This window comes from Aplidium turbinatum, chromosome 7 (genome assembly GCF_918807975.1).
Source record: "Aplidium turbinatum chromosome 7, kaAplTurb1.1, whole genome shotgun sequence".
Lineage (NCBI taxonomy): Eukaryota > Metazoa > Chordata > Ascidiacea > Aplousobranchia > Polyclinidae > Aplidium > Aplidium turbinatum.
Genome location: NC_137478.1, coordinates 4,474,767 through 4,501,321, shown reverse-complemented (window position 1 = coordinate 4,501,321; position 26,555 = coordinate 4,474,767). Strand labels below are relative to the sequence as shown.

Sequence of the window (26,555 nt, the reverse complement as noted above, 5' to 3'; positions counted from 1 at the left end):
ACACGAGGCCACTTGTTTTGCGCACTTGTAGCGAGGCGAACGGTTTCATTAGAATATTCATCGCCAAGCAAGAGTGATGTCACTTCGCTTCGCAAAAGATATCTTGCAATTAACAGTTTCAGTAACCAAAGAAATGTTTGACACATCGCAATACAGGCAACAACAGTGACCTGCTATGCTGCTAACATATCAGCGAAAAATAGGCTCCAATAACGGGGAGAAAGAAACTATATAGGCACCATGAAACAAACACTTGTAGAAATCACCGAAAAAAAACGTTTCTATCGTAACTCATGAACGGTGTTCCCTCTAAAAAAGCAATGAGTTGGTTTATTATCTTTTTGTAAGAGTCTATAAAACCGTATTTCTTGATTATTTGACAACTGTTACTTGCGGTGCTTATCAGCATGGCAAGAATTGTTGATTAACAACATTTTGCAGTATCAAACTAAATATTTTCATAATTCAACCAGAAGTTGTCTTTTGAAAATACAACCATAATAGGCCTACAACCAGAAGTTGTCTTTTGAAAATACAACCATAATACAAGCAGAAGTTGTCTTTTGAAGATACAACCATAATACAGCCAGAAGTTGTCTCATGAAAATACAACCATAATGCAAACAGAAGTTGTCTTATGAAAATACAACCATAATACAACCAGAAGTTGTCTTATGAAAATACAACCACGATCAATACAAACAACACCTGTCAGAAGATATTTCATTTTATTGATACAACCAGAAAAAGTCTTTAAATTTATATATGATACTTTGTCAATTTATTATAAATTGACTTGGCACACCGGCCTATTTTGCTAACAAAAACTTGCTTAAAGGGAACACTGCTTGTGAAACACAATAACGGTGAAACGCACACTAGTGTTTACATGACACTTACAAACTTAAAATAAGCAACCCTATGCTCACAGACAATTTCGAAATTCGAAAACAGACGTTTTAATCAACCACTGGGACAGTGTGGCTGGACATCGCATTGGAATAACGTTGAGCGACCCCCACCTAGAACTACAATCTGAATGGTCGGTGGAATCGTATGCAAAGCGAAAATAATATGCTTCCCGGAAAGTATTTTTTACCTTCATGCTCATTGACTCCTCAAGAAAAGTATTTTTGATTATACTTGTACGCTGATACCTTCCGCGGGCCGCAGCGATACGGCGTGGCGGGCCGCCATTTGGTGACCCCTGTCATAGATGATCGCATAGGCAGTGGCGCCGGCAGGGGGCAAAGGGGGCAGCTGCCCCCAATGATTTGGGCATCATTTTTTTAATTGTTTTTAAATATTATTACATATTATTATTTTTTTTTTAATATTTGGATCCCAACCTGAAGTCAACTCAAGTTGCAAGGGGGGGGGGGGGGGGGGGGGGGGGGGGTTCTTGCTTAGTTATTTAATTTTTAGTTGTGTAATATTTCATTTTTTACCTCATGGTGAAAAAACCCGAGACAATGCTAACATTTTGACGTAACAGCAGCGAGTACAACAAGGGCATGATTTTTTATGTGTTATTTTAGGATTTATTTCGTTACCAGCAAGGTCGTTGAATCGACTGGAAATGTATAGCCATGTAAGAGTCTGCCTTTCTAAGAGCTAGTAGAGTTGTGGCAGTAGCCTACATAGGCCTACAGCATTGAGTTATTCAATGTTTTCATAAGGATATAATGTAGATTTAACTCAACGAAATCTACTAAAGTAATAAGTAGCCTACCACTAGGATAATGCAAGCGATTGTAATTCTTTAGCTTAGTTTAATTTGTTTGCTGCATAACGCATAATGGTCACTTATGCTTCCACAGTGCTTTTTGTTGCAGAAGTTTAATTACTGTCGGTTACAAAACTTCATGTAAAATGAGTGAGAATGACACTGTTTTAATAGAGAGGGAATGCAATGAGGATGAGAGTAGGAAGGTGGGCCAAACGGAAGTGTGGCTTCGATGACAGTAGAAAAAAAACATCAACCTGTTTTAAACGTAAAGTTTGTTCAGAATTAAATTTTAACTTTGTATTCTACGAAGTAATTAACGTTCTTTATTTAAATTTAGAACAGTGATTCAGTAAATCTTAATATTTACCAATTAAAATTCTACAATGGACTTAAAAGATTACAAATTTGATCCTGCCTTCCCTTTGCCAAAATGTCGTGAAGCAAGTAATTGTTATTAGTAAATTACGAATTAAAACTATCAAGGCCAACTATCCGAAAGTTTAGAAAATTTCGCTCACAATGGTTTGATGACTATCTCTTGGCTGAAGTATTCAGAAACTAAGAATGCCACATTTTGCTTTCCCTGTCGAGTTTTCAACAGCTTGGTATGTTATAGTCCTGATAATATTAGTTAAAGTTTATTCTATTAAACTGCAATACTGTTCCATCGGAGTTAAATAATTTTATGTTCTTAATATTTCTTCTTCCTATCCACGAAGATTTCATGCACAATATTAAATGACGACAAAGTTTAAAACACATAATGAGCGAACAATACCCATTAAGATGCAAAAAATGCAGTATGACAAAACAATGCAACTAAAGTCAACATGTTTTTGACTGTTTTTACGTTTATCAGACGTTAAAATACCTTTCACTTGCAGTAAAATTATTTTCTCTTTCTTTTATTTCTAAGGATATTGTGTTGCTTATTGCCTCTTAAATTGTAAGACCTGGGTTCCCGCGAGCAAGATTGTACATTTTTTACATCGATTAAACGCCCTACAACGTTGAATCGATGTAAAAAGCAGCAGATTTAGCTGGCTGGGGTATGTGTTTTTATTGCTCATTTTTAGTATAAGTGAAGCTTGTTTTTAGGTCTAATAAACGTAGAAACATGTTGACTTTAGCTGTATTGTTCCGTCATACTGTTCCGGACGAAAGATGTCATAGCCAACATTATGAAGGCAGTCAAGTAGCATCGTGCCGATCTTCATCTGTGCGATTTCAAATTGCAACTGCCACTGCAGCGAAACGCTAGTTTATTAGACCCGCAGATGCAACATTGATGGACTTATATTATTCGTGGCGAGGGCAATTGCTACAGCAATGCTGTGAGTCTAATTAAACTGGCACTTTCGTTGCCCGTTACTTCATCCAGGGGCGTATCCTCAATGGAAGCAAGGGAAGCATTGCTTCCCCTGTCAAAATTGAACAAAAAGAAGATGATGTTTTTAAGTAAAACGATTTAGTAATTTTACTTGAACTCGAATTAAAACAGCTTCTAATTCATGTACCCGTATGATCAGGGATGGAGGAACCACGTGGACCTCGTGGGCCTGGGCCCACCTACTTTATTTTCTGGATGGGCCTGGCCCACCCACTTTTGAAAGCCAAATTTCTTTGAAAAGGTAGCGAAAACGGCAAATCAGAGAGAGAGTTACAAAAAAAATTTCACTCATTTGATACTGATACACACTAGTTTGATTAATTATATCTAATCCAATCTTCAAACTTTTCTGTTGAGTCCATTATTGATGTGCAGCACGTGTGGGTGTGGTTGCGTGTGACTGGTAGAGTAACCTATCAATCAATATAATTATTCTCTATGCTCTCTATGGTTAGAACAGTGATATCATTACATATGCACGTACTGTATAATGCTGCATATTATTACTCCCAGGTGGCATTATAACTGTATGTGTATTGTTGCCTTTTTATTTTGTGTACATCGCCACATTTTGTACAGCGCTATAGAGCAATTCAACAATTTTGTAAATTTTTTGACCAAATCCGGCCCAAAAATGGAAAATTTTGCCTGTTGGCATGAAAGGCAATTATGTAAACGCAATGTGTAAACCAGGGGTCGGCAACCTTTTTCTAACAGCGGGCCAAAGCCAAACTTTACATGGTCTTGGCGGGCCGTAGCCTATTAATACCAGTTTTGATAGATTCAGAGGCATGATTTCAAGGCGTTGAAGTAGCATAATGCCTTCAGAATATCGGCTAGTAATATCCTAGACAGGAATCAGCTGAACAAATTCTTAACACATCAAAATCTTTGTTTACTACACGCACAAATACTGCCAACTCAGCTGTAGGCTTATCTGTTGTGTCTGTGTTCTCATCTATTGCCATTGCGAAAAACTGTAGATATACAATAACTTTTTGCTAGATGTTACGTTCTCCGATATCTCTTCTTTTGTCGAGTTACGGTTCTTGTTGAAAGACTTAGGCCAATATCTGAAAAGTAACTTAGTTTGTTTTTTTTTCTCTGGACGTATGTCTTCAGAGTTCAATAACATCATCTTACACCTTTTCCCAAATTCTCCATCACAATACGATTTCTTGTCTTTTGCTATTGATTGTGCTACCTTGTAGCTAGCAAAAGAATTTTCTGATTCATTGGTTTTCTTTTCCTTTGTAACAGAGAAATTTTCTGTTTTAAAGCTATTTTTGACCCATTAACTTGGAAAAAATAACATGTTTTGTATCATAATGGCGCTTTATGTTGAGTTGTTTGTTTATACAAACAGAAACGCAGCAAATCAAAGACGTGGGCCTACTAAAATAATTAATGAAAAGTACTTCTTCTTCCATTCGATTATATTGTAATAAACCACTGGCCTGGCCACATATTATTATAATTTGTAAAGGAGCGGCGGGGCCGGATGATTTTTCTTGGCGGGCCGTAAGCTGCCGACTCCTGATGTAAACGATTTCAAATATTAGGAATGCAACAATGTTATGGGGGATCTGGGGGGCGAAGCCGAAGCCTCCCAGAAGTTGGATTTGACTTTGACTGCTGCGCCTCTGGGCCCACCTACTTTTAAAATGGTTCCTCCATCCCTGCGTATGATTTCAGCTCGGTTTTAATTTAAAAATAAGTTTACGTCTACGAAAGCAAAGATTCGTATCGCATCTTTTGCTCTCGTTTTTGCTATTATACGAAGAAGTGAGAAATAAAGAAAAAAAGCAGAGCAAAGTTGACACGATTTAAGTTTCTTTTAACTAATCTGTGGCGGCACGCTCTATCCTTCTACGAGTTTTATTGTTTTCCTTGCCCAACCCCGATACGTCACTGCTTCATCTAGGTATCCCTGCTTCATACTTAGCTGAAAGATCGTTTTCAAAACTGAAAATAGTCAAATCGCTACTTAGAACCACCATGATTCAAGATTGCTTATCTGATCATAATGTCATCAGAATCAGACATAATTATGTGAAAAGCTAGATTTGAATGTGTTGACAGAAAAATTTGCCTCGGCTAGTGCAAGGCGAATGATGCTATATTAAAGTAACGTATACGTTCTATTTATTAAATTACTATTGACATTGTTAGTTGTTATACCTAGTTGTCAATCAGCTGGTCATTGTTAAAAAGAAGTTCTTTCCCATTGCCAGAATTAGCAGTGCACTATTAAAAATGCTTCTAAAATTTCCCCTGAATTTGGTATTCAGTTATTCCCACTTTTGCCACGCTAACTTTTACCTGACATTTCAGTAAATATTACAAACAGTTGAGTAATAATTACTCAAATTTCAGGTAAAACTTACCACGAGAAAAGTGGAAATATCTGAAAAGCGATAGTAGAAAAATTTTACTCCTGATTTTAACAGTGCAGCGTGTTCTCTTTTATTATTGTGAATTGATGTGAGAAGAAAGTTGTGTACAAATATTATTCCTCAAGTTGTGAAGATTGAAGACGTATTTCGAGTTATGACAGATTATCCACTGCGTTAGATAGACGCTAATTCGCCATGTTGAACGGAATGCGATTTTAAAATTATATCATATTTGTACTTTTGACGGTCAAGGTGAATTACGATACTGCCAACCAGTGGCATGCCAGGAATTGTGAAAGGGGTGGGGGATTTAAGGGCCGGCGGGCGAAGCCCGACGGCGTCTTCGCCAAAGGCGATACCCAGCGGCGGGGGGTCTGGGGACCTCCTCCAGAAAATTTTGAAAAATTACTTTGAATCTGGTACATTCTGAGATCATTTTCAACAAAAATGTGGGTATAAATATTCTTGTAAAATGGTGCTGTCCGGTGGCATAGCAAAAGGATAAGATCATGTTTTCTTGGGCATTTTTCGGTAATAAAGCCAAGTCTCTATGTTTTCTTGTTGCTGATTCCTGGCTGAAATATTTGAATGTTTGGTATTGGTAAAACTCGCTCTTTTAATGTAGTTTCGTTTAAAATTAGGCAAATTTTGTTTTAGAGACATAGAGACTGAAAGCATCATTCTCAATATCGTGACGTCACACGCGTGCCAAAGAGGGGTGGTTGTAACCCCCAACCCTCCCCCCTCTTGGCTACGCCACTGCTGCCAACTTAGTTTAGTGTAAGTGAGGTTGAAACTAGGTAGGCCATAACCCAGACAAAAGAACTTAACTGTTACCAGCACCGAGCGTCAAGCCAAGTCAATTTATTTTGTTTCAACAGATCAGACATGTCAAAAATGTGGGACTTTAGGTAGGCTATATTGCAGTAGACAATAGCAGTAGAAAACAAGATAAATTAAATAATATATCACTGTCTTGCAGTACCTAATATTTTGCCTCCCCAATGTGGAAGGTCTGGCGGCGCCACTGCGCATAGGCGTTCAAAAATAAAATTTGATTCGTCTTTTACTTTTCTCTAATTTTTTTAAAATCTACTTTGAGAAAAACCGAAACATTCTAATCCCCCATTCCTCAAGGCAACAAAAAAGTTTTATGTCATTAGGAAACCGCAAAAAGTAAAAACATCTCAAAAAATGTCAGTCAAGCACTAGCAGTAGCTGTAATCAAAATCTGCAAAATGTGACAAATCAGGCCGCATCTCCAGGTGGCCACAGTTAGCCTAATAGGCTTTGCCAACAATGCAGAAAGGGGTCTCGAGAAAAGTTGGGAAAGAACCAGAGTTTTAACAAAGCAAAATTTATAACATAATTGAACAATGCAATGCAAAACGTATGTCCAAATAAATGAAACTGAAAAGGGGTGAGAGGGCTTTCCCCCAGAACATTTTGACAAATATAATATTGTTTTTGTCACTTTTTACGCATTTTTAGGAACAACACTTTTTTTATCAAGATGCTCACTTTGTATGTGACCAAATTCATCAAATTAAAATTGGATTGGGATAGAAGTTTTCTTTAAAATTTAAGTTAGCCTACCATTTCAATATTGTTGCATTCACAATCACAAAAGGATTTCAATAATTTTTTTCTTAAAAGGTAACTAACTAACTTGCAGGAAACCCGCAACGATAAAAAGCGTGTTTCTTGCCAGTTAGTTAGTTAACTTCAAAGAAGTTGCAATTTATTGTATTTTATAAATATTTGCAGATTCATGATGAGGGCTTAAGTTAAGCCGCATACGTTTGACTGATGTTAAACTATTTGTAAATATGCAAAATATACTGTTGTAATGGTTAACCCTGTGGTATTTTTGTGTCTTGCCTGTCTTTGGTATAAAAAAGCGAACTCTCTCCCGAAACAATATTATGTCTTAAAAGTTTCTGTGGCCTATAGGCCTAGTGTGTTATAGCCTTTCAGCAAGCTAGAGGCGAGGCTGTGTTTCCTGCTGATGGTTGCGTCTGCAAGTGTGAAGTTGGGCAATACCAACTTATCTGCAGATGTGCAGTGACTCTCCTGGAGGAGAATAACGAGGGCCTGATGTTTTGTGGCCAGGTACTCGATGATGCTGAGGTTGCTGGCCGTAATGCCCTCGGTGTTCAGCTGCAGTACGGTGGGTCGTCGGTACTTTTCGACAGAGGAGCTGCCTCGCCCTGAGAAGGGCGTTTCCCTATCCACCCTGCGCTAAACCCGGGCCTGGTTTGCTCGGGTGTGGCAAGCTTCGCTTCGCATGTTTATTTTGTGTCTTGAAGATATGGTACTGGCGGAGGGACCACGAGAAGGTGCTTGTTCTTTCTCTCACGCTTAACACCAACAGCCATCCCAGTTTTCCCCCAACCCAGCCTCTAATCTGGCGATTTTAATTGCCTCCACGTTGACTGGAGCTACAACACCACCAACACCAACGGAGAAAGCCTGGCCTCATGATCAGCCGATAATAACCTCACTTTACTGCACGATCCCAAGGGTGCTGCGAGCTTCTTCTCTGGACTCTGGAACACTGGTGCAAACCCCAATCTGGCTTTCGAGAGTGATGAGCCCGATGATTACCAACCGGACAGACGTGTGCTAGCGAAGTTCCCCCAGTCTCAACATCGACCCTCGATCATCACAACTCTAACGCTCACGATTCCTGTCTCGAGCAAGCCTGTTATGCGATGGAACTTCAGAATGGCTAACTAGGAGTACTACAGCCTTCTCACCAACGAAGCCACACAGTATCTCCCATTTCCACACACCAACAACGTAGAAGAAGCCTACCAGGAGTTTTGTAATGTAATAATATCAGCGGCAAAACACTTCATCCCCGCAGCCGACGGAAGACCTACATGCCGTGCTGGGATAAGAAGTGCGAAAGCCTCTACTCCGACTTCCTCCACACCCCTCAGGGCAACGACACCAACAGCTCAGTAACAGCTCTGTTGGCAAGGCTGGACTCAAAGAGGAAGGAGCGCTGGACAGAAGTCGTTGAATCAATCGACTTCACGCACTTCAGCCGCATAGCATGGAGTACGGTACATTGAACAATCTAACTGGCGGATCACGTGCCTCTCGTCAACAATGTCTCGTTTCAGCAAGTTCCATCGCCTCACAACTCGTGAAAAATGGGAAATACAAATCGAAAGACGGTGAATAAGACAGATCCGTCTTACAAGAAATGACGGACCTCTGGAGGGTAACAACCCCAGACGGTAACAACATCTCGAGTGAGTTCACCCCGGAAGAATTTTCCGCCGCCCTCCAGCACATAAAGCCAGGTAAAGCCCCGGGCCCTGACCACCTATGCCCGGAGTTGATACTCCATGCTGCTGCTTCCTTAAAGTCCTGGTTAAAAAAACTTCCTTTCCTGCTGTTAGCTCCACCTGAGAATTCCCAGAATCTGGAGAAGAGCCCTTATGGTTGCAGTGCCAAAGCCAAAGAAGCCCCCAGAGGACCCAAAGAGCTCCCGTCCGATCTCACTGCTCTACATCCCCTTCAAGATCTTCGAGAGACTCATTTACCAGTGTCGAACCAATAATAGATCCGCAGCTTCCCCATGAACAAGCTGGTTTCTGAAATGGACGATCAACCGTAGATCAGGTCACACTTATGACCTAAGACATTGAGGACAGTTTTTCGGCTAAGAAAAAGGCTGGTGCCGTGTTTGTTGATCTCACGGCTGCCTATGATACCGTATGGCACAGCGGCCTCACCTGCAAGGTATTCCGTCTGCTCCCTGACAGACACATTACATGGTCCATAGGATGATGGAACTTGTGCAAAACCGCTGTTTTACCCTCACAACCAAGTAGCGGCCGTCGAAGCAGACTACGCCGACTTAAAAACGGCATCCCACAAGGGTCAGTCTTGGCTCCTCTCCTGTTCAACATATAGCCTACACCTACGACCTTCCCCTCACCATCTCCAGGAAATACGCTTATGCAGACGACCTGGCACTCCTGCACTCAGCAGGAAACTGCAGTCAATGGAGAGGAACCTCAGCCGAGACATGCAAACACTAACAGCATACCTCCAGAAATAGAAGCTACAGCTCAGCAAGACAAAGACTGTGTCGGCGGCCTTTCACCTCAACAACCGGGAGGCACAGCGTAAGTTAAACATCAACATTGATGGGGAACGTTTGTCCTACTGTGCCGAACCTACTTACCTCGGCATAACCCTGGACAGGTCACTCACGTACCGCCGGCACTTGGAGTCACTGCGCAAAAAAAACTATCTATACGCATCGCACTTTTGAGGCGATTGGTGGGTTCAGGCTAGGGAGCTGGTGCTAAAACTCTTCGTACAGCTACCCTAGTCCCTGTCCATTCCACCGCTGAGTACTGCGCATCAGTCTGGTGTCGTAGTTCTCACACCCACCACATTGATACCGCCATCAACGATGCAGTGCGTACTGTGACTGGATGCCTACGTTCCACTCCAACGGACTGCCTGCCCATCCTAGCAGGCATCCAACCCGCTGAGCTACGCCGTAAAGGAGCCACGATTTCTCTCGCTCGCCGCGCTCTGAACTCTGACCATCTCCTCCATGCAGCATTCAAGCGATCACCACCTATAAAGCAGCGGCTGAAATCAAGACGCCCCTTTCTGCCTGCCGCACAACAACTACTTAAGAACGCAGAAGAACTTGGTTTAAGTGCGGAACACTGGACAAACCACGTGTGGAATACGGAGTGGCAAAACCTCACCTCCATGCTCCGTGACTTCATACCCGACGCCGATCCCCGTCCACCGGGGATGTCCCTCGCAAGGCTTGCTTGGATCAGGCTTAACCGCCTGCAAACTAGCGTCGGCCGCTTTCGTTCGGACATGCACAAGTGGGGCCTGGCTCCTTCATCAGAATGCGAGTGTGGTGCTACTGAACAACTGAACTGGTGCTCTTGGGGCTAATAGACACACGTAAAAGTCCCCAACGGCAATCTCTTTTTGGCGGAAGAGGGCAGTGTCTGACGGGCAGGCATTCTGTAAGGCGGGCCTCGATGAACAGAGCACCCGGCAACCCGTTGCAACCATTTCCCCTAATGCTGCACGTTTCAATATAGTTGGACTGCAGTGGACATGGAGCTGGCCAAGAGTGTATGCGTAGCCCTCGCGTAGTCACGACAACCTTAAACAACCATACATGCGAATGGCCTCTGTCTCAATTTGGACCTGGACCAAACAAAGCCCAATGACGATGATGTCACGGGTAACGGGGGCAGGCTTGGTAGAGTTGGAAGCCTCCAGCCCGGTTTCACACATTGGCGGCGGATCTATGATGATCGTCTCCCAACGAACTGCGGTGACATTGGGCTCCGGTAGCAAGACCGGTGTCTGGGCTGGCCTATCTAGGATTTCCCGCAGCCCACCCCACATGGGGAAGCCCCTAGAAAAGGTAGGGGTAAACATCGGACACCGCAATTCTCATCTGGCCAGCTTGCCGCGACTCGCGGATTACCCACTTAGCGGTCGACCTACACATCAACCATGCAAACATTGATCTGGATTCATGGGAACAACTTGCTAGTGATAGATCACTCTGGAGAAAATGAACTAGGAAAGGCACGAAAATTTTCGAAAAAAAACAGAATACAAAAAGCCCAAGAAAAACGAAACATTTGAAAAGAAAAGCTAAAACTACCATGCCCCCCACCCTACATACAGTTTGCCTTTTGCCCACGTCTTTTCCATCGTAGACTGGGCCTCCAAAGTCACATACGACATCACCATCCAAAGCCAAATTTGATTTGAAGACAAACCAATGCTCGGACACGAGCTGGAGCCGACGACAACGCCTATAAACAGACCGCAGACTATCATCCACCACTGTCTAACCCAACGGCCTCCAAACGGTGCGCATGGTCTGAGGGTCCTGGACGACGAGGCTGCTGAGTGGCTGATGATTTCCTGCCCTTCAATCTAGCCTAGAAAGATCTGCTCATACGCCGATGATGAGCAGGCTAGAACTTCGAAAATTTTATATGAGACCTTCACAGATAATATTTTCACTTCATAATCTATCTCGATTTACATTGAAATTTATCAATTTAATTATTATTAATTACTAAGCTATTTGAGTGAGCAGTGTTTACTTCGAAATAATACATTATTTTTTTATTTTTTTTTAGACACAAAAAACTTTTCACTCCCTCCTCAACTATGCTTGCCCAAAATCACCCAGTCCTAGAGGAACCAAAAATGGTTGAGGAAGCAAAATTGTTTTACAAAAATGGAAAAAAAAATTGTAAAATTACAAGCCGAAAAACGCTGCTGCTTTACTGCTTTCCAAACCCCGGACTGGGGTTTTGAAAAGTGTAAAAGGTAGGCCCCAGTCGGGGGTTGGGAAAGCAGTAAATAAAGCTTTGCATGATTTAATTAGCTATTGAGTATCGACCTTCTGTAGTATTTTTTAAAGAGTCAAAAAGCATTAGACAAACTAAAATAAGTGGGGACCTAATCAACCATGGGCCCTCTGGCCAGGGTTTAGGCTACGGGGAACGGTAAACACGGCCCTGGCCAAACGTTGAAATGATATAAAAAGCCAACTTTTGCAAGCTGGGCTACAGTTCTTTACGGAATTTGCTAAAAAAAATTATAAAAACTCTTGTTGAAAAAAAAGACGCAAGATAGACGTAGTCCAGCAATATTGAGGCGTTGATGACAATACAGCTTGAAAAAATTATGTTTCACATGCACTTTTGCACACAAGCACATTTGGTTTGGGCACAAAAGTAAATTGTAGGCCTATTTGGAGCAGCGATGAAAAACTTTGCGGATTTTTTTTTTTTGAATATCTCGCTTCTTTTTCATCTACACACATGGCCCAACGTTTTTGTGATGGCTGTAGATTCGATTGTGGGTGTGATAGCAGCACTTCTTTCTTGGATTTACATCGGATTCTTTTTTTATTTGGCTTCAAATGATGCCGAATTCAATAAGTTTTATTTGAATTTCAAGCCATGGCAAAAATAATACGTTTTAATTCTATAATATTATTTATTTGTATCAGACAAGGTTGTCCATATTAAAACCAAAAACACAAAAAAAAAGAAAAAAAGACAAGACGTAAGAAGACACTTGGATGACATGTGCAACATATCATTGTAGTGCTTAAAAAATGTCGTTTTATAGAAAGCGTCTGAGGACATTAATGCTATAATAAGAGAATTGTTATATATAGCCACTGTTATATTGGGTGTGCCAACAACGCACTTTTTACACTAACATGAGAGACACTTTCGAAAACGCGACAAAGTAAATTTTTCAATTACAAGATAAGAAGTAAGTTTATGTGTAGCCTACACACAGTGTGATGTAAGACAATTATTAATTTGTCAGATGTGTTTTTTTTTCAAAAGTAACAAAGTACACAATACTAAAGTAATATTTCATTCCAAGTTGACAAGGTTTACTTTCCATATTTTGAGACAATGTCGAATCATCGGAAAAACTGATTAACTTTACTACCTGAAATCGTTCACTGACGCAACAAAAATATCCTAGATTGGAAAAATAGCATAAGTTACACCATGGTCCCAGCGGCAGGCTATATGCAGCGGTATCAGCATTTGACAGGGCAAAAACTTTTACTTTGATTAATGTCAGTTAATGTGCCTGACAGGAGGTTGAGCACTGTCATTGTGCAAACAATGGGAAAGGAAAAAGTATAATTTGATTTCTATTTAAATATTGCTTTGCTTTGTAGCCTAATAGATCAGTGTTGTACCACTAATAATTTGTGTCACAGACTCTTGGTCCACAGACTCTAGTCCACTTGACCACAAGCCGGTCCAATCAACGAAGATGCGGGTTTATAGCAACGAAATTGTTAAATATAATTATTAAATGTAGTTGTTACTGTGTAAAGCCTCTACAGCCTGTTTCACTCTCTAAAAGGAGGAATCATCAGAAGGTCCTTATTCAAATATTTTCAACCTAATAGCTTTCGAATGTAAGTCTCATATTCAATACCCTTGAAAAGATTTTTGTCGTATTTAGGCTTACTAAAGCGGTTGTACGTTTAGAATAAGCGGAAAGTTTGTGTGGTTATGTGAGATGAAGCAGTTAAATCCGTTTTCGGGATTTTTCTTTACTTCGCTACCACAGACCTAAGCTGTTTCTTACAGAACACAAGGGTCTATACTTGCCTTCGCTGAGCAATCTAACATTGGGAGCTTCCACTTTCGCATGAACGGGTGTGAGGACTATAGTCACCCTCCCTAGCAGTTGCACCACGGTTTGTTAGTTTATAATTTGGAGGTTAGTCCTTCAAAGTGCATTAAAAAAAAAACCGAAAACTACAGTATTCTTCCTTTAATAGGCTGCGAATTTTAGTTCAGGAATCTTCTTCTAGTTACTATCAAGTAATATTTTATCGAGTTTAGTTTTGTACCGAAGGTCCCCGCATAAATCAATAACGGTCAGAACAAAAATTATGTGCATCTGCAGAGTAGCCTACAATAATGGATTTATGAAAAATGATTATTTGTTCGTGAACGGAAAAAAGACACCCACCCATTCAAAAGTATTTGCACAGCCGCCGCTAAGTATAATTTAACGCTAGAACATAATATCAGGTAGGCTAGCTGATATTGTAAAGAAAGAAGCGTTCTTCCAGGCTGTCAGCACAAGGCTTAACACTAAGCTGCCAAGAGACTGGTAGCCTAACTGGTATGTTAGCCGAAAGGACTTAAACGTATTAAAAAAGTTAATTATGACTTTAACTTGTACAAGATGACTTAGCCTACTACTGCGTTAAACAGAGACATAAAGTGAAGAATATCTGATGCGTCAATTACAATAAAATGTCACTCAATTAGCAGTTGCTTTGTTGCACACTAAAGATTTTTCTATGGTGTAAGTTTTAAACATTAGCTCAGATTTCTTATGGGCATTATTATACCAAACTCTTACATTTAGCAGCTTTTAACCTCAATGATAGGAATGTAACGTAACGTCTTATAACAAAAATGAAACGTAGGTTTGTTCTACCCTGCGTCTTTGCGGGAGTTGTGTTTTTAATTTTGTTCTTACAAAAAAATTACTTTCTGATGAACAACGTTGATGTGAATGTGTTTCGAAACAACAAAAATGGAAACACGACAAAAGAGTATGCGATTGCAAGGTAAAGTATTATACAATTTCTTTCTGATTGAACATTAAATACGTTTTCCCAAATAGCCAACCATCAAGGAATACCATACCTCGGCAAAATAAATGCATGATATTGTGGGGTGCAACAAGGGCCGTGTGAGCACTATCTTGTCCTCCCAAAAACAAACCCACTAGTGGCTATGTTTTATGTTTAGTATTGGCGCTTAAAACTAGAACAAAAAATCGTTGAGTCAGGTTCGCAAACTCTTCATTGTTGGGAATAAATTTGCTTTCATGATTTTAGCAAAGTGCAAACAACTCTAAGATTTTCGAAAAAAAATAGGTAGGTTTCATAGGCTATGCTGACAATGCAGTAGTAGATCTTTAAAAAAGTTGGAGAAGGACCAAATTTTTAATACAGCAAAATCTATGTGATAAATGAACAATGCAAAACTTAATGTCCGAAAAAGTACAAAATTAGAAAAATGGTGTGTAAGGCTTACTCCCCAGAAAAATTTGACAAATGTAATCTTGCTTTAATCACTTTTTGGGCATTTTTAGGCGCAATGATGTTTTTCCATTTATCAAGATGCTCACTTTGTATGTACAAAATTTATCTAATCAAAATCAGATTTGAGTAGAAATTTTGGTATAAAATTTAAGCTATAGCTTACCATTTGAAAAAAAATCCCATTTACGAGCACAGAAGGATTTAAATAAATTATTTCTTGAAAATTTGTATAGCCCAATGTGGTGTAGTATTTTAGTAATATACGTAACTGCAGACAGTGCACACTGTTTCGGCCACCGTTTCCGGCCTCCTCAGTGCAGTAGGTACACTGGGACTGTGGATTCAAGGGGATTCTGGCGTGTCTGGAGTCAGAGTAGGCCAGTTATCAACCGAAGAGTCGGAGTCCTATAACCTACTTTTTACCGGACTTCACAACTTTGACATTAGCCTGTGTGAGGTAAACGTACTTCATTCTTAAAAATGGTAAAGTGGCCATGTTTTCACAACATTAAAACGATAATATAGAACTTAAAACTGAATGAAGTAAAGTATACAAAATGTTTCACTAAAGTGGGACATATGCAAAGCTTTAGCCTGAAAGTTGGAGTTCATCTTTGAAAAAGGCAAAGTAGTTTTAAACTGCTTTCTTATTTCCAAGCAGTGCACATTTGAAGAAATGTTCTTTCTGAGCAAAAGATCTGACACAACACCCAAACCTCACTGTTGGCTACTCTACTGATGATTAGGTAAATCCGTGGGCTATTTTGTGTTTTGCATTTAAAATATACAGTAACTGTTATTGTTATAATAATCTACTCATAAAAAAAGCCATCAACAACTACTTTATCACTTATAGCATTAAATTCGGTAGAACATTTTCTCCTGGTTTGTTGTATCCCCCTCCCTCAACCCTACCGACTCTCCAGGCCAAAGCAAAGGTGAATTGCACAAAATAGGTTTTAAAGTCATCTGGTCAGAAGACACCAAGCATAAACGCGGTGTTGGCATAATAATGAACAAAGAGTCAGCGAAATGCTACCAAGGACGTTAGGGTTAGGTAGCCTAATATCTGGCCATGTTATGCTTCTTAAACTTAAAAGACAAAAGGTAAATTATACCATAGGCCTAATATTTTACAGGATATGCACCTACAGAAAGTTCCACGAAGCTGGGCATTGCAAAATTTTAGCATAAACTACAAAAAGACTAAAGTAGATGTGGTTCAGGAGACGTTCTTCTGGTCATAGATGACTTCAATACTAACGTTAGAGCAAGAAGAGATAAAAATGGATCTTTTGGTCTTGGTAAAAAATATGAAAAAAGGGAACTCCTAATGGATTGGTGCAGAGATGGTGACATCACAAACACCTGGTTAATGGTTATGCAATCATGCGAGACGGCTTTGGTCATGGAAATCACCAGGAGGAAATTTAGAAGCCAAATTGAACACATTCTTGTCAATACACGTTATAGAAGCGCATTTCCAGACCTAAAAGCATACCCTGGAGCAGATTACGGTAGTGACCACAATCCAGTAGTCGCAAAAATAAGAGTACGGCAAAACTAAAGAAGTGCTCTAAACGAACGACTACAGAGAAATAGGCCTACGATTATGGGAGCTATCAAGACTCAACAACAAGTGCAGTTAAATGTGGCTGAAAAAATGATGAACAATACGGACTTGTGCCAGACAAAGGAACATGCTAGTAACATGGCTACCTCTGTTTTTACTTGCATAATATTTATCATAGCTACTGTACAATCACCCATTTGAAATTAGTGATTTTTTTACAGCAACAAGCAAAGCGAGGTAAAAAGGATTAGCCCCGGTGCTCTTCTCTTGGTGACGCAATACCGCTCGGGGTCAAGTTTTGTTGGGGAAATATTCAATCAAAGAAGAGGAGTGGCTTATTTCTATGAGCCTCTTTACCCATTAGGAGGTTGCCCGAGGAATGCTTCAACTGGAGTGTTGGAGTATTTTCAGAGTGTTATAAAACGCTTCGACTTCTCCGGAGCGCACGAGTTGTACAAGAAGATGTTTCCATTATCGGGACGAAAAGTTCCTAACGGGTGAATATTAGTTTAGCCCATATCAGCACAACCCAGGCCTACTGTGTGTTAAAGCTAAGATAAGCAGGATGATTTATCGCCCTATACAGTCCAACATAACCTGCATTATAATTGCAATAACTATGGAATCAATTGACGTAACGTAGGTTTAATGAACTTAAAGTATCATTACTTTCCGATTTGAAAACAAGCTATAAAGATGCAAACAGCAATTATTTAGTGTCAAAACTAAAGAATCTACGTAAGCTAACACTGCCAGCTGAAAGCAACAAATAAAACATCATAAATAAACAAACACAAAGCAAGCAAGGTAGTCAGCAAGCCCACGCTATGCCGACGGCTAGAAAGATGGTGGTACATGACGACACGCAGTACACCACATTCTCCCTCGCCGAATAAGTTTCGCAACACTTAGATGAGATGTTTACTCAAAGCCATATCTTTTTGTCAACTTTCGAAGTATAGTAGAGCGTCTCAAGACGTATTGTTGTAAGTGACTGTTGTAGGTAAACTCTTCATTTGTTGGCGTGATCGGTTTTGCAATATCACAAGTTGGCCTGACTGTTTTCGTGAGTCAGGGGTAAAATCCGAAAGAAAGCTTGAAACAACGAACGACGTGCTATAATCGTTTGTGAGTGTGTTATGATTTTTAAGTTTTTCTTACACATTTCAAGAAAAATCTGCCGTTGCAGAAAGCAGTTCTTCTGTACCAATCTCAGTTTAAGGAGAGAGTGCCAAATCCAATGTTGAAACAATCGCCTCTCTTCCACTTTGACATTGCACACGGCATAAGCAGGATTCACGTTGAGTAATATTTCGGGATCATAAACAAGTTCATCTTTATTTTCGCCTCTACATTTGTGTGTTTATTTATCGTGCTCTACATGTTCGCGCCAGCAATGAAAATTGAATTCAATAAAATTACACACAAAGCGTCGCGATAGCACTGTTTTTCCGGGATCTAATAGCCACGAAGGCATCGTCATACCATACACGATTCGTCATACAAATAAGAATATCTTCGAGTGGGGTATTTGATTAGTGACGACACATAACAATCACTTAATGGGATGAAAAGCTCAGACTTTCCAGCACTACAACTGAAGGCGCAAACCACTCGACCACTGACCTGGCGATGTAAGCCTAGTTGATTTATTTTTCAAGATTTAAGTTTTACGGCAATTTTGCGTCAACATACACTAGTATATGATTGTAAAGCTTGAGAAGTTGAGTTTCACAAGCACACGTGGTTAGTGCACAAAAGTAAATTACATTTGGAGCAACTTTGCTGATTTTATTTCATTGCAGTTGTGATAGCAGCACTCCTTTTCTGGATTCTCATTTGTTCCTCCTCTAGTGAAATCATACAGTTTGATAATGCCCATGGAAAAAAAATAAGTTTTTATTCTAGACACTGTAACATTGGATATCTTTTACAACAACGCATCTTTTACAATAAACAAACTTTTGCACAATAAATAAACTCATCTGAAATTTACTAAGCGCATCTCGTCATTACCGACTAGGATGGTCCCCGACTTTCACCCTAATAGTTAGACAACAGAAGACAACATCAAGTTCAATCATCTTCCCCTGTCAATCGTTAGCAATAACATCTCCAGCAACTTCGATTACCGCGACACCATCTTGTCAATATGGTACACTGCGCCACCCGCTATCGTTACTATGAACCCTGCTATTGTTACAGCTCCACATGAGCTGAGGAAAGAGCTACTAGCTTGTTACGATTAGATTTTGTTCAGCACAAAGACCAAGCAGAACTTCTCCGTTTGCATTGCATTTCCCAATACCATGATGGCCTATGACACCCTTCCACAATCCACATGTGATGGTCCCTGCCAACTCTGGCATTGAAGTCACCTAGCACAACAAGTTTGTCTAGATAAGGAACTTTTTGGATAGTATGTGTGAGCTGGTTATAAAAGGAGATCTTGTCTTCACCTTCAGATGTGAGTGTTGGAGCATAGACTGAGATCAGGGTGAGGTAGCGTTTCTTGGTGAGTGGAATTCTTATCGTCATCATTCGTTCATTGATTATACTTGGGACAAGATTGTGTTGGTTTACAAGCTGGGAACGGATAGCAAAACCTACATCATGAAGCGCGGCTCGTCAGTGCTCTTTCCTTTCCAAAAGATGGTATAGCCAGATCCATTTTCTCTTATCCTGCCCTCTCCAGTAAATCTGGTCTCGCTGAGAGCTGCCACATCGATGTTGAAGCGTGCAAGTTCATTACATACCAAAGCTGTGCGACGTTCTGGTCGGCCACTGTTGCTTTTGTCTTGTAGTGTACGGACGTTCCAAGCACCCAATGTGAAGGGTAGCTCAGTATTCATAAGTATATGTGTAGGTCAACCGCTATTTGGGTAATCCGCCAGCCGCGGCAAGCTGACTAGATGAGATTTGCGGTGTCCGATGTTTACCCCACCTTTTCTAGGGGCTTCCCCATATGGGGTGGGCTGTGGGAAATCCTAGATAGGCCAGCCCAGACACCGGTCTTGCTACCGGAACCCAATGTCACCGCAGTTCATTGGGAGACGATCATCATAGATCCGCCGCCAATGTGTGAGATCGGGCTGAAGGCTTCCAGCTCTACCGAGTCTGCCCCCGTTACCCGTAATATCATCGCCATTGGGCTTTGTTCGATCCAGGTCCAAATTTGAGACAAAGGCCATTCGCTTGTGTGGTTGTTTAAGGTTGTCGTGACTGCGAGGGATACGCACACACTCTTGGCCAGCTCCATGTCCACTGCGGTCCAATAAGATTGGAACGTGCAGATTCAGGGGAACCGGTTGCAACGGGCTGCCGGGTGCTCTGTTCATTGAGGCCCGCCTTACAGGATGCCTGCCCGTCAGACATTGCCCTCTTCCGCCAAAAAGAGATTGCCGTTGGGGACTTTTACGTGTGTCTATTAGCCCCAGGAGTTGCTAGAAATGAGCCTAGTTTTCAGCCTGGGTTCACCTCTACACCACGTTGAGGCATCTCCATAAGATGGGGGCTGAACAAAGTCATCTCCCTAGACATTCCGATTTCGTAGAGGACTAGCTTTGGTGTTGCTGAGATAATTACAAGCTGTTTCTCCTTTGAAGCGAAGAATTATCTTCAAGAAGACAACAAAAGAGAGCACAACTTCTCAAGTTTTAGATGAATACCATACCAAGTGGTCATTTTCAAGTCGTCGACTGCGTTTAGCATAACCGAGAATCGAGAGCTTTGGTTCGGTGCCCATTGATTTGACACCGCTAAGGAGAACGTAGCTGTTTCTATGACAAGACACTTTATGACACATTTAATTGAATTTCTTACATTTCCCTTCACCTCAGTTCAATCTTCAATCACTGAGCATAAACCTAGATAGGCCAGCATAAACCTAGATAAACCTAGATAGGCCTTAATTAAACATAGCCTATCCCTATCGCAAAAGTTTTATTCCAAGTAAAACGTTCAAAACGGATGCAGGATTGCAGGTTAGTAAAAGATTACTTTCAACTAAAACTCTGAACTCAACAGATTGGTTACATTTGTTATTTGACTTGTTTTTATTGAAGGTGCACAACAAAAGGAGTGTGCTTTGCTGAATGCTCCAAGTGCAGCCAGTTTTTGTCACGTGATACTAACATCTGCACTCAACACGGACAACAATCATGCCCCAACATGAACCTCACAAAAGTATCTGAAGCTGTTCGAAAAAGCACCCATATTGCATTCAAGGTAATATAAACTAGACGACTGCTTGGAATTTAACAGCTTTATCCATCATCACCTTTCACTTAATCTTTTCACCATCGATTGGGGAGTGGCACCTCTTCGACTATGGCCCTTGATTTCTCTCATGACTATTATGAACAGTATGCTGCTCTAGCGAGAAATGCTTACTGCCCTCTTAAAAGCTATAGGGTGGGCTATTGAACTGAACCATTTTCACGCTTCTATAAAAAGTTTCGTTTCGACGAGAAATTTCTTTGCCTTGGTGATTTTGTTTTGCTTTATTTCGTGAAATGTGGCTCGATGGTTTAGTGGTGAGTGTGTCCGCCTCTGAGTCGGTATGCATGGGTTCGATACCCTCCCTAGCCGTACCAAAGGCTTTATAAAAGTGGTAGTGGTATTCCTGCTTAATGGAAGGGAATTAGGCGGCAATGTACTTGTTTGCGTCTCTATAGGCAGGATAATCTACGACTGCACCAACACAGTGACACTATCTACTTTGAAAAGCTCCTACATATCTGTAGATACTTCGAGCGCTGTATAAAAATAGACATTTTTATTAATATTATCTTCATTAGACGGTTTTGAAAATAAGTTTCACAAATTTTTATGAATGTCGAATTTTCACGGACAGAACTTTGAGATGAATTATAAACTTTGAGTGTGAAGTCCCAAGACAATAAAATCACAGTCAAGGAGTTAAAAAAAAGTGAACCATTGCATCAAAACAAAGTTAGCAGCTTAGCGCTGGTTTAGAATAAAAGTATCAACGACCTAATTTACATCTGCAATAGGCCTATGCATATAAAAAAAGTTACAATTATGAGGCCAATTTCCTTTTCGGTCTACACTCAGTAGTGTTTACAGGGGGGTCTTAGGGGTGGTATTAATCCCGAGGCCGAGATAATTTTAGGGGCCCAGAACTTTTCTAAGGGGCCCGAAATTTGAAAAACCACCGCGTATTCTTTAAACATAGCGCGTTTTTCTTGAAAATACCTTGATTTAGGGCTCGAGGATATTATTGGTACGGGCCCAAAAAATCCTTTCAACGGCTCTGTCTAAAGTGCATAGTTTTTGTAACTTACAATATTACTGTTTTTAATGGATGTAATTTTAGGGATTTTTAGCACCCTTGGCCAAAATTTGCACCGGTATATGACAACAGAAGAATCCATTGCCCTCTCGCCGCCCTCCTGGTTCCTACGCCTATGAACCAAAGTAGCATGAGTAATATTTGAACAGCTCATTCTCAAAAATAATCTTGTTTTCTTGTACATCAGGTAGTATACCTTTGCGACTTCTCTTTGATCAAGCCAATACTTGACGATCTTGAACTAAATGTTAAAATAATTCACCTTGTCCGAGACCCTCGAGCTGTTCTTCATTCCAGATTACGCACTTCTGGCGCTGCCAAAATTACCAAAGAAAACTCAAGGTACCGGTAGTGGATAAATTTACTTATCTTTTTCTACTTGATGGTGGTTAGACCACTCGGCATGCGACAACTCAGCAAGTGCTTCAACTCAGCAACTACATTTTAGCTACTGCCAAATCAGTAAATGAGATTTACTTGATCAGTTTGAACTTGCTTGGTCATCGATTGCTAAACTGAGTTTGCTGACTTGGGTTATGTCACGTTTCGGCTTGCTCAGTTGTGACTTGCTCAGTTTCATCATTTACCAACTTTAGCCACTCGCTGAAATGTTGCTAGCTCAGTTTTCACTTGCTCAACTGGTATTTGCTTTGTACACAGGACCTCCTTGATGTTACACAGATGAGTCATCAGTCATTTAATTATTTATAATAATCTGGGTCCGGTGTTAAAAATATTAAAAATCACTGACATACTGCAGACTAAAATGGATAAAGATATATGAAATAATTATTTTTGTTCAGAGCGTATTTCAACATTATTTTTTTTATTTCTTTTGAAGAGGTATTTGTCAAACGAAAAGATTCCATTCAAGGAATACACGCCTTCAACAACCAAACAGTTCACAATTAGATTCATCTTGCATGCTTTAAGACCAAACAAGTTCAGCTTAGCCTATAAGATGAGCCATGAGTGGGAGAATAGATTATTTCAACTGCGATGGCTCTTCTTACTAACAAAACTGCAACTCTTAGTCGTGTCTTGTGTAACCACTTGCAATTTACAACTTCCACACCAATAAAACAAAGCATTTGGCAATCGTAAAAATAGCAATTATAGGATGCAATCGTTCTTACTGATAGTGTTAGTTAGTGTTGGTTAGGCGCTGGTTGGGCTCTCGGTGTGTGCGCTTTGGCAACGCGGTTCAGACTGCTCTCCATTCAGCGGCACCTAGTGAATAGATTAATTATCCGACAAGAACACTTCAATACGAGCGGCAACTTCACTCTGCCGACCTCGGTGGCCGAACCTATGTCAGTGGTTCAAAGCTAATAAAGTTTGCGAAACTGTCAGGATTAAGCTCTCAAAGAACCTTTCGTGGTTCGAGGATAACGATCAAATTAATTAATCTCTAAATTAATCTAAAGTCAAAGTAGCGGGTAGCGGAAGTACGACTGAAGCGAATGTAGCACCTCTCAGTTACCGCTACATTGGGAAAAAAGTAGCGTTGCTATTGCAGCCGTTACTATAAAAAAATGTAGCACCGTTTTTGATAGTTCCAAAGCAGTAGCGTGCTCGTAGTAACGCCACTACAAAAGAAGCGCTCTACTGTCCATCTCTGTAATTAGCCAAGAGTTAATTTAAGATTTCTGGCCAGTTTTACAGGTTTGCACAATGCACATTGGCGAGACCTGTGCATTGGTCTACAGGTCGTTATGGGTTTAGCCTTTTTGTATACGATATAGGCCACATTTTTCATTAAATTCACATTTTCAGAAAAATTTTATTTGCAGACCTGCAGCGGAACACTTGTGTACTCACATGAATGACTTGCTGACTTCCGCTAAAAATCAATTAATCCATTCTGACAAATACATGATGGTCAGACACGAAGACATGTCTCTTGATCCTTTAAAGTGGACAGAAATCATCTATAAGTTTGCTAATATTACTTTGAATGATGAGGTAATTAACTGGCTGAAAAAAGCTACTTCGCAACAAAATCCAAAACGCCTTTCTTCTTCAGCAGCTTTTTCCACAACAAGAAACTCTGCGGACACCATTGCGCATTGGAGGAAGGAAAGCAGTTTTGAAAATGCAGCTTTGGTGCAATCTTTATGCAAAATGTCTATGAAGGAACTCAATTATATTCCTTTTAACAATCTGGAAGATATGCGAAATGACAATATACCTAGTTTTCTTCCTTTAGAAATGTAATGCTTGATTTCCTTGATGTAACTTCGTACAGTAACCCAGCCAGCAATGACAGCTGGGACCCATCTGGGCACGAAACGGGCAGTATATTTGGCCCGAACTAAGTCTCAGTTATGTTTGTCCACCGGCTCAAGTTCCTACCCAACTGGGCAGCCCAGTTTGAAAAAGTTTGAAAAATAAACGCATCCGAGCGGTGTCGAATGTCCTTTGTAATCTGGATCACAGACGGTTGCGATGCGCCACTGACCTCAATGAAAGCAGCTATTCTTTGTGATTGAAGCTTGAAGGGAAGATTAAAAAGGGTAGGCACTACAGTAAAACATGACAATTCCCTGAATGACACCGCCAACCAATCAAAATTGTGATTCCTCTAGCATTCAGCCAGAAAGTTGATCTTTTATTATCTATCAGATATAAGATGATGCATAAAGATGATGCAACTGAAACAATATATGATGCAGTATTTTGAAGTAATGCAAAAATCGTCATAAATCAAGTCTGGTCTTAAACTTTTGGCCACAACTATATGTACCTTGTGACGTCACAGCGAACAGCATCACAGCTTGATGCGCGCGAGACCTCGCAAACGGGTATCAAACAAAAGCGGCCTTAGCGAGACGAGGGCTACAAAATTTGGATTTTTTTTGCTAAAACGCATGTTGCACACAATGACATCACGCTGAAACAAAAAACTCGCAAAAAGTTAATTTGGGTTTCCTCGCCCTTTAAACTTTGTTTGGTTATTACAGAATAAAAAAGAGTTATGACTGGGGTGGGCATCGAACACACGTTATCGAAATTTCTTAACCCACAGCCTTAACCCACTAGACCACGCATGCTACTGCAGAACGTTCACTAATTTTAATTTCAATCAGAAATGTTTGCGTTTTTTCTCTGTTTACCTGTAACTTTCTGATTGGTTGAAACGATGTTTCTGTAGCATCTGATTGGTGCAATGATTCATTTGTCTTAACAAAAATATTTTTATGTGTAAGTGCCTACCTGGAAGAAGAAAATACTTATGTTGCCATTGTAACAAATGGTACATTATTTTAAATTACAAATATTCTGAACTAATGTGGGAAATTCAACTCAGCCTAAATTTTGTAATATGTTGTGCAAATGGGCTGCCCAGACTGAACCCACATGATATTTCATATTAATCCTTGTAAAAATTATTGGCTGTATAAAAACAACACTGACAAAGTTGTTTTTACACTGCCAATACAAATATTTTTGTATTGTAAATGTTCTTTATGTAGCCAACCCCTGCTCTAATATTTTCTTACGGTTCATATAACTTGTATTCGTTGAACTTGGGCGTGTATTCATTTATTCGCAGGGCGAGAATGCCACAGAAATATATAATTGGTCGGCAGCCGTGGCCGAGTGGTTAGCGCGTTGGGCTCGCAGTCGAGAGCCTGCATGTTCAACTCCAGCCACCCGCACTTGCTGTTGTTTCTCTGGGCAAGAAACTTAACGATAATTGCCTCTACCTAGTGATCGATTTCGAGTAATGGGTAGTACCAAATAGTCATAAGTAAAGTAGACAACCGGAAAATAGACATTGCCGTCGGCTGCAGCGTGGGTCAGGTGTATGTCGGAAGGCGTACACCGATGCATAGCGCTCAAGTCCGCTTTCCCGCAATGCAGGATAAAGATAAATAAACAAACAAACAAATTGGTCTTGCCTTCAAAAGGGTGAAGAACAAAAGTATGAAGTTGTCGTCGCTACTTTTCAAAAATACTGTTGTTTATCACCATCAAACGCTATAAATTTTATTTGTATAAACAACAGCAAGGGCAAAGAATCGACCAGTTTGTCACAGAACTCTTGCTACGTGCAAATAACTTAGTTGTGATTTCGGCGAAACAACTGATTTCTTTATTTGTCATGGACTGGTCTGTGGCTGTTCAAATCAGCAACTGAGAGAGCAACTACTGCAAGTTCAAAATTCTAGCCTTGAAAAAAACTCTTGAAGTCACTATAGGGCAATAGACCTTTCCTGCAGCTCTGTGCACTGAAGGGTGACGTGGAAAACAATCACGCTGGCTGCTTCATTAGCAAGCATCAAATTGCTTGTGAATAGGCTACCTAATAACTTGTTTAGCAGTAGAATCTTCGTAAAAACGTGAAATCACCGTTAAAAAACAAGGAACTTAGCCTACTGTTATATTTTGTTCAAGTTATTTTTATGAAAAAAACAGGCCAATATGATACAATGATAAGCCACTTATTAATGGGCTCTCATAAATGTGCATAAGCTATGGCGCTTGAAACAACTACTGGTAGGCCTAG

General features: G+C 40.4%; 1 protein-coding gene across 3 annotated transcripts; it reads left to right on the top strand.

Moving 5' to 3' along the window:
• Positions 1-1,569: 1,569 nt before the first annotated feature.
• On the top strand, positions 1,570-25,808 carry LOC145774309 (carbohydrate sulfotransferase 1-like). Of its 3 annotated transcripts, XM_082585524.1 has the most exons (6): positions 14,479-14,675; positions 15,817-15,901; positions 16,950-17,225; positions 20,793-20,955; positions 22,230-22,384; positions 23,836-25,808. In XM_082585524.1, exons 2-6 carry the CDS (start codon positions 15,894-15,896, stop codon positions 24,257-24,259), a joined length of 1,026 nt encoding a protein of 341 aa, XP_082441650.1. In that variant the 5' UTR covers positions 14,479-14,675; positions 15,817-15,893; the 3' UTR covers positions 24,260-25,808. The 3 variants fall into 3 exon arrangements, with proteins under 3 accessions (XP_082441649.1, XP_082441650.1, XP_082441648.1); XM_082585523.1 differs by lacking the exons at positions 14,479-14,675; positions 15,817-15,901 and adding an exon at positions 1,570-2,334; XM_082585522.1 differs by lacking the exon at positions 15,817-15,901.
• Positions 25,809-26,555: the final 747 nt, after the last annotated feature.

What these genes read in the sequence shown, in the direction of transcription:
- LOC145774309 (XM_082585522.1), top strand. Translation starts at nt 14,521, where the DNA reads ATGAAACGTAGGTTTGTTCTACCCTGCGTCTTTGCGGGAGTTGTGTTT. An exon ending in GGACGAAAAGTTCCTAACGG is followed by an intron (nt 17,226 to 20,792) that starts GTGAATATTAGT and finishes TTTTTATTGAAG; the next exon opens with GTGCACAACAAAAGGAGTGT. An exon ending in GCACCCATATTGCATTCAAG is followed by an intron (nt 20,956 to 22,229) that starts GTAATATAAACT and finishes CTTGTACATCAG; the next exon opens with GTAGTATACCTTTGCGACTT.